We start from the raw sequence: 12,500 nt of genomic DNA, 5'->3' as shown, positions 1-12,500 counted from the left end.
AAACACATGATTATAAGCACATTCATTGCTTATAACAGGTCATAATAGGCCATACACTGCAAAAAATTTAATCTTGGCAAATTAAATCTAGTTTATATATTTCCTATTTTGATATTATTGTAAGATTATTGTGAGAATATCCTAGAGGTTAGATCCATCCATCCATCCAGTTTCTAAGCCGCCTAGATGTTCGAGGATTTTTCTTATTTTAACAAATATATCTATGCCTAGCTAATCTACTGAGGCATCTAATGAGATAAATGAAATAATTGATACATTGACTAGAATTAGGATTTCATTCTACAAGATATCATTTTTTTTTTGCAGTGTAATATCCATACCAGGCCATAACATGCCATAATAAGACATAACAGTCATGCCACATCATAAACGTTGTACTAGGTCATAAGTCATACTGGATCATATCAGTCTTACTAGGTTATTTATGGTGGTAGCAGATAGTTATAATGAGTCATAGTAATTAGGCCAGATAACAGTCACGCTGTCATGTATATTACATATTTATAACCATGTTTATAATGGTGTATGAATGCATTATAACATGTTATAAATTGTGACATTCATAGAAAGTGTTACCAGTCACACTAGATCATAGGTCACATGAGAATACAGCAAGTCATAACAGATATACCAGGTCACAAAAATCAGAACCATTCACAGCAATCATATTAGGTCATAAAGGCCACATCAGTCAGAACAGTAACGCCACGTCATAACAGGCAGAACGACTTATAAGCAAGTCATGTGCTCAGAGTGGTTCACTCAATAAGTCATTCACTACAAAACATTTGCGAATATTGTTTAGTGTTCTTATCTGCTGTTCAAACCTCGCTCAGCTCAAGAAGGGATTAATTAGCTAATAATTTCATGCATTTTAAACAGGGAAACCACGATTATGCAGTGCAGTGCTTGCAGGACTGGAGCTGAACTCTGCACTAACTGCACTCGCAAACTTCCAGAATAACGAAACAAAGTTTTCAGACCGACGACATTCAGTCTTATATTTAACATTTATGTTTCTCCATTCAAACATCATTTAAACCTCCAAAAACAGAGAGTAAAGTTATACCCAGCTGTTTGCAGCTCCGTTAGGGGGACGACTGTTTATCTCTCGGCTCATAACATTAGCTAAAATTATTGAAAGGCTAGCATCATTCACATTTGTGCTAACTAGCTGATGTCGTTCCCCTCCTATGATGACAGATTTTTCTCCTCCTTATGCAACACCATGGGATCCTTCACCCACCCTGACATTCTGTGGGCTTCTGTGATTTTTAAGTGCTTCAAGAGACTCTCCAGAATAGGCAGAGCGGCTGTGTGTGAGATATATTTGGTCCCAATATGACAGCCACAATAGAAGAATCACGTCACTGAAATCCTTGGATTTCCATCATAGGAGCTGTTTTGAATGCACCAATCACTTAAAGTAGGTCACAACAACCAGAACAAATCATTACAGTCATATCAGATCACGACAGTCATAACAAGTCATAGTAGGTCATAAAAATCATATCAGTTATACCGGATCATAACAGTCATACCATGTCATAATAATCATAACAGGTCATACAAATCATACGTTATATGATGTCATAATCATTCCAGGTCACAACAACCAGAACAAATCATAACGGTCATATCAGGTCATGGCAATTAGGACAAGTCATAACAGTCATAACAGCTCGTAAACAACACACCAGTTATACGAGGCCTAACAATCATACCAAGTCACAACAATCAGAAGTCATTAGGTCATAAAAATCATATTAGGTTATAAATATCATACCAATTATATGATGTCATAACACTCATGCCAGGTCATAACAATCAGACCAAGTCATGATAGTTATATAAGGTCATAAAATCATGCCAGTCAAACTAGATCATAACAATCAGAGCAAGTCATAACAGTGATATTAGGACATAAAAATCATACCAGCAATATAAGGTCATATAAGTCATAGCAGGTTACAACAATCAGAACAGTCATAACAGTCATACCAGATCATAACAGTCATACTAGGTCACAACAGTCCATACCAGTTCAGAACAGTCCCTACCAGTTATATGAGTTCATAACAACCATACCAGGTCACAACAATCATAAGTCATTAGGTCATAAAAATGATCTCAGGTCATAAAAATCACACTAATTAGATGAGGTCATAACAGTCATACCCAGTCATAACAGTCATACCATGTCACAACAATCAGAACAAGTCATAAAAGTCATATTAAGACGAACATAATACCAGCAATATGAGGTCATAACAGTCATAGCAGGTTACAACAATTAGAACAAGTCATAAGAATCATAACAATCAGAACAGGTTATAACAGTCATAACAGCTCATAAACAGATATACCAGTTATACAAGGTCATAACAGTCATACTGGGTCATAACAACCAGAACAAGTCATAATGGTCATATTAGGTCATAAAATCATAAAAGTCATACCAGGTTACAACAGTCAGAACAAGTCATAACGGTCACACAGAGGTCATAAAATACACACCAGTAATACAAGGTCATACCAGTCATACCAGTTCGTGCTTGGTAATCAGGTCAGTTTGAAACATTAACTATTAAATCAGTGTGAAACAGCTCGTATAAGTGTGCCACATTACACTGCTTCTCTACTTGCTTTCCAACTCCGCATTAAAACAGCGAGATTAAGATTTAATGACAGCACAGGCTAATTTTATCCCTTATTAGCAATAAAAGTCTGTATGCATTAATAAGTAACAAGACTTTACCAGCCTTGTTTCACAGAGGAGAAGCAGGGAAAAAACTGGCACAGTGGGTAAGAGCAAAGTTTAAAATCGGTAAGCTTTCTTCAAAAATTAGTGCTTGTTTACGTTCTCTTGCCGGTATTGAAGGCCAACCGATGGCACATGTAAATATCAAATGGTGCCCTGAATTAGAAAATAGGATATATAAGTTAATTAAGACATAAGGGTAATATAAGGACAATGTCTCAGATGCTCAAAATGGTGTTCATGGTATTTATGCTGTACAGGGTAATTGAACAGGTGAGCTTACAGCATTAAAATGAATGAATATTGTCACTAAGTGGGCTCTCAGGTGTAGTGGTTGGGGCATACCTGCTGGTGTAGCTCCTCCTCAGTGGGCTCTTTAACCTCAGGTGTGGTGGTGTGTGTGGGGCTGTGGCTGCGGACGTCATTCTGGAGGCCATACACTGACTACAACGACATAAAACATACACGTTCATTGACACTCAAGCTCATTGAGTTCTCCTGTATATATTAAAGCGAAGCGCCCTGAGAGGCCATGTGGTTCTGTCATTTTATCATGGGAAAGGGAGTTTTAGGCACTCTGTTATTTATTTATTTATTTATTTTTAACCATAATCGACATGAGCAAGTATTCCACCATGAAATATAGTTCCTTTAGAGTATGGTATCATTGCTAAGCAGCGATGGACCTCTGAATGAGGAGACCTTTAGGTTGCCCATCGCTGTGTATTGCAGTCGTTTATTCAAGTTTATTTTTTCACTCTAGTCACACGAATTTAATGAAAACGTTCATGATCATCTGTCACGCTTGGTTTCAGTTTATTACCTGTTCACAAACTTGGATTTCCGAGTTGAAAGACTACATTTAGCACGGAAACATTTAGCATTTGTCTATTTATCTAAAGGCTTTTCTCTGCACAAAATTCCATCTACTATGACTTCTGTGGTCTCAACATGGCTTTATTATAATATAGCAATGATAAAATGCACAAGTGGCCCACTGTGACACTGAGAAACTGAACAGTGCTTGGAGTCATCCAGCTTCAGTAAAAAAACAAGGGTTCTGAAATTGTGACACTGCGTGATGCGGTGTGGTGAATCTTGTGTACAGTGGCCTTAACAGCGGTGACTTAAGTGGCATGACAGATGGTATAATGCTCAACATCAGGAAGGCTAAATAGAGTACACAGCAAAAAATGAGCATCCGACATATACATTGAAGTTTCTCATGGACTCCTAGCTATAACTACTATTAATACTACTACTATTAATATTAGTAATATAATACTTTTGTAGGTAGTTTGACCAGAGGAGGATGGTTCCCCCATTGTGAGCCTTGGTTCCTCCAAGCTGTCATAGTCAGATCTGCCGGAGTCGTTAGCCACACTCTGCAAATGTTCACATTCGCTGTTTATGTACAAACGGATAGAATAAAACTAATTCCATTTACCTGCTTTCTTTCCGAGTATGCAATCACCCATATGTCCGGCTGGACACTGAAGGACGACTGACTGCTGAGCCCTCCTGCTACCCACTTCAGACCAGCTGCCCACGCCCCAGCTACCACCACCTACCTTGGACGAGCTGCCCCCCCTACGCTGATGTTCTCATAGACTCCTAGTTATTCCTAATACCAATATTACTGCTATTAATATTAGTAATATAATCACTTGTAGGTAGTCTGACCAGAGGAGGATGGGTCCCCCCTGGTGAGCCTGGTTCCTCCCAAGGTTTCTTCCTCAGTTCTGAGGGAGTTTTTCCTTGCCACTGTTGCCCCTGGCTTGCCCACCAGGGGGTTTCTGTACATTCTTACAGTCCTGTTGAAACTTTGTTTTTTCCGAAATTCTGTAAAGCTGCTTTGTGACAACATCCGTTGTAAAAAGCGCTACAAATAAATTTGATTTGATTTGATTTTTCCTCAGCTTTTTCCTAAGGGAGCTTTTCCTTGCCACTGTCGCCCCCCTGGCTTGCTGACCTGGGTTTTTTTTTACATTCATGTTAAAACTTTGTCTTTACTGGAATTCTGTGAAGCTGCTTTGTGACAACACCAGTTGTAAAAAGCGCTACAAATAAATTAGATTTGAATTGATTTGACATAAGTTGGCATGACTGACATCATAAAACCTATCATGAAAATTAGGACACTGGAACATTAATTAACAAAACCGAAAATGACATCTGCCATGACAGGTTTATGACATAGACATGACAACGTTATGTAGAAAGGTTAAAGTTGTGTCGCCGATTGTATTTTATAACATTACACTATATGTTTTACACTATACTTCATTAAAAGGAAGTTCTATGCAGTCCTACAGACCCCATATTGGGCAGTTTCCACACACAGTGTTCACTGCCAAAGCAGTATTAAAGAGCTCTAGAAGTAAAGCGTAATGTTGTGTCATGCCCCATCACCAAAGTTTACCTTCCGTGTTTTGTGAGGCTGTTTCATCCTGGAGGATTTTTTGATGTCGGCTTCCGTCGTGTTCACACAGCCGGGCTGCAGATGATCAGACAAATAACGAATCATTAATCAGAGTCACATTCTGCTACTCACAGGCCAACAAAATCAAACGCAAGATGCTCGGCTCTCTTTGAGATGCAGAACAAAAAGAATAGCTGACCTGATTCATGCTCAGATTTGTGGGTAAATAAACAAGAAGAGACAGCTGACTCACTTCAAGATTCGGGGAGGCCGATTGCTTTGGCTCAGATTTCAGTGTGAATCAGTGTTTGAGGTTCATTACCAGTCTGATTGTGCAGCGAGAACAAGACATAAACAGAGGGCTCATCCAACTGATAACACAACAAATGACCATTAATGTACACTAGCAGTCAAAAAGAACTGCCATACTCTGATGGTGATGCTTTTGATGCAGTCTTTCTATTTAGTTAACCACGAAAAATGAGTGAAAATCCAGAAAATCTGTCCTTAATGTTTGTCCTCTCACACCAACAAAAAAAGGTCCAGCATTTTGAAGACCAGGATGAGAGACTTGTATTATTTTTAATGTGCCTTTTTTAAATGAAAGGTGGCTAATTCAAACACAGTGGAAACACCTGGACTGCAGATAGTAGTTTATTTTCCACTTTAAAACAGTTCAATGCTGCAGACATGTAGCCTCTTTCTGGAGGCCCTCTATTGCAACAACTTGGACACTTTTAATAAATAGAATCAAAGAATTTCTTTCCATGTACCTGTTATCAGATTAACTAGGACACTGTTGACTCTCTGTGGGGGCTTTCACACCTATCACGTTTGATCTGGACCTTCTGACTTTTCAAATGCAAATTTTGGTCCAAATTTTTTTGCAGTGTTGGTTCTGAAAGTCACACCCAAAAAACTGTTTTCACACTGCAAATAAGGTGAACCATGATTCAGTTTGATCTGGACCAAGACCACCTCCAGAAAGGAAAGAAAGGACTGAACAAAAACCACGGGCTGAACAAAAGAGGTGGTCTTTGTTCACCTCATTCGCAGTGTGAAAACAGTTTTTTGGGTGTGACTTTGAGGACCAACACTGCAAAAAATAGTATCTTGTCAAGTTAAATTCTTAAATCTAGCCAATATTCTAATATTTCTGTAACACTCGGACAGGGTAGTGAGATGCAAATGCGGAGAATCTTTACTATACAAAAATCCACAGAGCAAAACTGGAGTACAGACAGGCAAAGGTTCAAAATACAGGGAAACGGCTCAATAAAGACACTGAGCGCGGCAATACCTCGCAAGGAGGCAGAGTGACAGTCCAGGTCATTAAGGGTGGCTGATGAGCAGATTGTAGGCAGGTGTGTGAGTGTGGGAGGAGTCAGCTTCTCAATATTCCAGAGAAGCTGATCTCTGAATGAAGGAACGGCCAGTAGGCGTGACAATTTCTCCTGTTGAGATTGTTGTAATCGTAATTTAAGATTATTTAACTTATTACTTTTATGTTTTATTTCACTTGACTAATTTTATAAAGTACATTTTTCTCACTATGTAGGCAGATTACTTTGCTTATGTGAAGAAATGTGCTTGAAACCAAGAAAATGATCTGCCAGTAACCACAGTGAAGTGCACAACCATCTCAAAATAAGAAATATAAGACAGATCGACTAGATTTAAGATAATTTCACTTGACCAAATGTTATTTTTTGCAGTGAATAACAGGGAGTTGATGCCAGCTATCATTACCTGTTAAACCATAGCAGAAGAACCAGGAGAGAAGTAAAAATGAGCCATGCTAGAACATCAGAGAGGCAAAATATATGATTGCAATTTAGTGTAATAAAAAAAATCTGTCATGCCTGCAACCAGTGTGCCCAGAATCCGTAGCGGACTCACGAGGAGGAGCTATTCCCTCTGTTGCTATTTCCAGACTCGGACTCCAATTCCTAGACTCCTCTACAGAATCACATGACTCCGGACCTCTCCTCATCATCCTGTCAGCAATCTAGGTCACCTGAATTCTAATCATCCACAGCTGTGTGTTAGTCATATGACATGTTTAGTTAGTATATAAGCCCAGGCTGTAGAATAGGCTCTTTGCAAAGTATTGTTTTCACCCGTGAAACTACTGAGCATTATTTCTGTACTGATCCTGATTGTGTTTGACTTCCTGCCTGTTTTTCCTCTTGACACTGATTTTTGGACTTCCCCTTTTGTACTGTTGCCTTGGATTCATGGTTTTGACTCATCGCCTGTTTTATGGACTCTGCCTTGCCTTGCCCTTGTTGGTTATGATCACCTTTCTTGTTCTGCTGTTATCCTGAACCCTGAACTCTTGACCACTCTCTGCATCCACGATTCACAAAGTCAAAAGTCAACTTAAAAAAAAAAAACATTAAAATGCCAAAACTCACACCTTATTTTATGAGAGGATGAGAGAGGATATTCTTTTTTCTTTGTTCAAACGGAAAACTCTATCCGCCAAACACGACAACGTCAGATGCTCCTCTGCAAACCAGCCAATGTTAAATACAGTCCCTGTAGGTGAGGGCAACAGGATGTAGGGTGTCATGCGAATTTGTTATGTGCAAGGTGGAAACTGTAATGTGGCAATCCAAAACTAACTGGATCAAATGTATGCAATGTCACAAAAACATGAACCTTGATTTGGAAGTTGGTCTGAAATTTCAGGTGTGAAATGTGTCACTGTGTTGAGCTGCTAGAGAGCAATGAGGTGCGAAAGGGGAGGAGTGAGACCCCCCTGCTGTGAAACCCATTCATATCTCCATACAAAGATGGCTGTGCCAAGATAAACCAGAAACAGCTGCAGCTTTCTTCACATCAAAAAAGTTAACAAAAAAAGCATTTAAACACCAATATACTCTTAAAAATGCTAACTTGCAGGGGGGAGTGGCTGAGCTGCAATGGAGTAGGACGTGAGTTTGGAAGCTCCTGCCGATATCATTTAAAATTGTAATTTATCTGCGCTTTTTGGTCCTATATGTAGTCTTACCTTACTCCGCAGTACTTTCAGTTGGGAAGTCTAGCTTTGAACTGCGTACAATGTCTGGTAAAAACTCTAAAACTCGCAATACTATTCAGCCACAACGCCAGCCTGGTTCACAAACCGCGACCACATCCTCGTGTTAGCCGTCGGCTCCTGCAGAGGCCGCCTCGACGCACGGTAACCCTGACTCCGCTGCTCTCAAGCTCGAGTTGCTGGCCTCGTTGAGGAAAGACATTGCTGATATCTTCAAAAAGGAACTCCAGGATACTCTTGGCGATGTTTTGTCTACTATCCAGCTCGACCTGCAAGCGTTAAAGACACAGCTGGCGCATGATAAAGCTGCTAACGACGCTACCATATCTAAGCTAAAAGGTACGGAGAGATGGAGCACGCGCTCACCGAGTGCTCCGATGATATCGCCATGATGAAAGCTACTATCACGTCCCTCACAGCTAACGTAGCCAAGCTGGAAAATAAATGTGAAAAATGCTAACTTGCTTGTTCACCTATGAAGCCAAAAATCAAGTTTCTACTGTTTTTGTCAGTCATGATCATTTCCAATGAAATATGCTCTATCAATATTACTAAAGAAAAACACACACAGCTCAATGGAGGGATCTGTACTATAGGTGGAAACTTATGGCTGCTGGGAAAGGCTTTAACTGCTTTGTTGATTTCTATAATACCTGATCCACTAAAATATGCTTGGATTGGTTGCAATTCTGAGCCCCTGGATTGGATTAGGACAGCACTGATGAACACTAGTGGTGGACAGTACCTAAATAAATGTAATTAGTTACGTTTTGTTTTTTTTTGTGTGTATCTGTACTGAAGTATTACCATTCTGGGCGACTTTTTCCTTTCACTCCACCACATTTCAGAGTCTAATAATTTACTTTTTCCTCCTACATTTTGAGAAATCTGTCGTTCCTTTTGGTTTCTGTGTGTATAAAAACGTAATATGTTAAAAGGAAAGAAGCGCAAAGCCAGAGCACCAATCAGGGCCCAGCGGTCACTTTGTTCTGAGCTGGTTTTGACCTGTTGGTCATACCGACCCAGTGAAGCACACGGTTCAACGTCAGCGCAGCAGCGTAAAACTTTGGGAGAGTCTGTTCAACATAAATGATGAACTAACCTAACTTTGTGTAAATAGAGCACAATATAGAAATATGTCCACATATGCAGTCGAGACTGACGCGGCTTTTTTCTGAATTTCTACAAACACCATTTCATTTTATAGTAAATGAGTTTGGGCTGGTTCATGTTTATGAACAGACGCCTACAGATCAACATAGTAAAGGAGCTCATCTGTGATCCTGAGTTTAAAGCCAGTTTTTATTCAACTTAAACTTGGAACTAAGTTGTAAATAAATCTGAAACTGAAACTTTGCTTGTGTGTAAAAAGTGATTTCAGAGCCACTCGGTTCTCCCTGATGGAAACTGTTTACCTTCAGTGTTTTGTGCTTCTGATCATTTTAATAGACGTCAGCGTCACTAATTAATGACGTTATATTAAAAGACTGGTTTACCAAGAGAGACGCTGGAGGACTTTCACCTGAAATGAGTTCATGAAGCCAGTCTGGTTATAAAAATGATAACAGGACATCAGAGCCAGAATTACTCTTTTAGTACTTTTACTTTATACTTAAGTACATTTGAAGGTAAATACTTTAGTACTTTTATTCAAGTGGAGGTGTAAAGGGAGGAACTTCTACTTTTACTGGAGGAATATTTTACCTTCAGTATCTTTACTTTAACTCAAGTACATGAATTGTGTAGTTCATCCATCACTGATGAACACTAATAAACACCCATTAAAAAACAATGATAAACATGACAAAAGCACACACTTTGGATGTTCATCAGTTTTGAAGTTTCTCCAGACCTACACAATCTTCTACTAAATATGCGATTGAAAATTAATCATCCTTTTTAAACTTATTTTGAAAGCGTGTCCTCTAAAATTTTAGATGGACATTGTTATTATGAGTATATCTCTGGGAGAAATTTGCACCCCCAACCACCTGCCCACCCTACTCCCTCTCATCCAATGGCTGACCTTATCGACATACACAATCTCAACCTCAATCTCATGTTGACATTCCTAGGAAAGATGCAGCACCCAATAACAAACACAAACCCAACTGCATCCCAAACAAGTTATCAACCCAACTCTATTATCAGATACAACAGCAGCCCATGTTTTGTTTCCGTGATTTGTGTGAACGGAGAAAGAAGCTCAGCTTGACTTTTGTGTTTGAATAACACAGTTCATGCCTCTAATCTCTCCCTCTCTCTCTCTCTCTCTCTCTCTCTCTCTCTCTCTCTCTCTCTCTCTCTCTCTCTCTCTCTCTCTCTCTCTCTCTCTGTGACTGAGATTTTAAATGAAGTGTCATCATACTGTCTGAATGAGAAATGTTCTAGTGAGTGCATATACACTCTCTCTCTGTGTGATGAAATCATGGCACTCTCTGGAGTTACATATCACACCTCTGAGAGCGTCATGATAGCAAACACAAACACACACGCACACACACACACACACACACGCACACACACACACACACACACGCACACACACACACACACACACGTGAAGATGAACAGAGCATGTTGCTGATAGTCTGCTGAAACGGGACAGTGTATGAGACATGATAAAGACAGGAAGGAGAACTACAGAAGCCCAGGACGGAGCCCTGCTGGTGACATTAACACGTGGGAACGTGATCCTAAAGCATGGCCACGGCTTAGTAAGGCGTGGGAATGACATGATTGAGTCATGATCATGACCTTGTAAGGCATGGAGAAGCCTTACTAAGTCGTGGCCATGCATTATTTTTATTTATACAGGATGTCACTAGTGGGGCTCTGTAACCCAGACAGGCCATAAGGTTGCTATAGTTTTCTGGATTGTTATTTTGAGATAATGTGTTTATTATCTTGTTATCTTGAGATAACAAAGGTTGTTATCTTGAGAAAATTACTTAATCATCTCGTGATCTCAAGATAAAGTTGTTATCTTGGGATAACAATTTAATTATCTTGAGATAACAATTTAATTATCTTGAGATAATGAGTTAGTTATCTTGTATCAAGGTAAAAATGTTGTTATCTTGAGGCAATGAGTTATCGTGTTATCTCGATATAACAAAAGTTGTTATCTTAATATTATGAGTTATCTTGTGGTATTGAGATAACGAGTTAATTATCTTGAGATCACAAGATAATTAACTCATGATCTCAAGAAAACAATCCAGAAAATTATAGCAACATGGTTTGGTCCACTGCCTACCATCCCCAAACCATAGATGGCATGTTGGGCTCAAGGTTTAAGGCTTTAACACCTTAAAATCCCAGGCCTATTACATACTTACAGGCTTATTAGTCAGAAATGATCAGGAATGATCAGGAATCCTTTGCAAACTGGCTTAGTGGGTAATACAACTTTAGGCCTACTGGTGGGACCTGGAAATTTAGGGGGTTAAATTAAACTTATTTTATTTAATAACATATACAAGGGATCTTAACTTCAAGCAAAGTAGTTGTATTCATTAATCTGTGATAACAGTCAATGCTGAGTAAGCCTTGTAGGAGCAGCATGTGTGATGGTGTTTCTATTGAAGCTTGCGCTAAACTGGCTCCTTTCACAGTTATGTAAGAAAATACAGCTGTGCTTAAAAGGTGAACACTTCTGAATTTTATGTATTCCTGCATAAATGGCATAAAAATGCCATTAATTAAATTAAATTAAATTAAATTAAATTAATTAAATTAAATTAATTAAATTTGACATAAAACTTTTAAGTTCTACAACCCCAATTCCAATGAAGTTGGGACGTTGTGTAAAACATAAATAAAAACAGAATACGATGATTTGCAAATCCTTTTCAACCTACATTCAATTGAATACACTACAAAGACAAGATATTTAATGTTCAAATGGATAAACTTTATTGTTTTTTGAAAATATTCACTCATTTTGAATTTGATCCCTGCAACACGTTCCAAAGAAGTTGGGACAGGGGCGTGTTTACCACTGTGTTACATCACCTTTCCTTTTAACAACACTCAATAAGCGTTTGGGAACTGAGGGCACTGATTGTTGAAGCTTTGCAGGTGGAATTCTTTCCCATTCTTGCTTGATGTACAACTTCAGCTGCTCAGCAGTCCGGGGTCTCCGTCGTCGTATTTTGTGCTTCATAATGCGCCACACATTTTCGATGGGAGACAGATCTGGACTGCAGGCAGGCCAGTCTAGTACCCGCACTCTGTTACAACCGCTGTTG

At 39.1% G+C, this 12,500-nt stretch overlaps 1 protein-coding gene across 4 annotated transcripts in view; it reads right to left on the bottom strand.

Moving 5' to 3' along the window:
• The window catches only part of rgs7b (regulator of G protein signaling 7b), a 200,659-nt gene that overhangs the window by 19,738 nt on the left and 168,421 nt on the right, over window positions 1-12,500 (bottom strand). For all 4 annotated transcript variants that reach the window (XR_005131336.1, XR_005131337.1, XM_037544257.1 and 1 more), the window contains exons 10-11: window positions 5,205-5,279; window positions 3,128-3,226 (exon numbers count right to left, since the gene is read on the bottom strand). Coding sequence is in view for 2 of the 4 variants with exons in the window: in XM_037544257.1 (XP_037400154.1) it covers window positions 3,128-3,226; window positions 5,205-5,279 (174 nt within the window). In the remaining 2 variants the exon portion in view is untranslated. The remainder of the gene's footprint in view (window positions 1-3,127; window positions 3,227-5,204; window positions 5,280-12,500) is intronic.

The sequence above is a fragment of the Pygocentrus nattereri genome, chromosome 13 (genome assembly GCF_015220715.1).
Source record: "Pygocentrus nattereri isolate fPygNat1 chromosome 13, fPygNat1.pri, whole genome shotgun sequence".
NCBI classification, from domain to species: Eukaryota; Metazoa; Chordata; class Actinopteri; order Characiformes; family Serrasalmidae; genus Pygocentrus; species Pygocentrus nattereri.
Note: the sequence above shows the minus strand (reverse complement) of the source record. Positions and strands in the feature narration are given on the sequence as shown.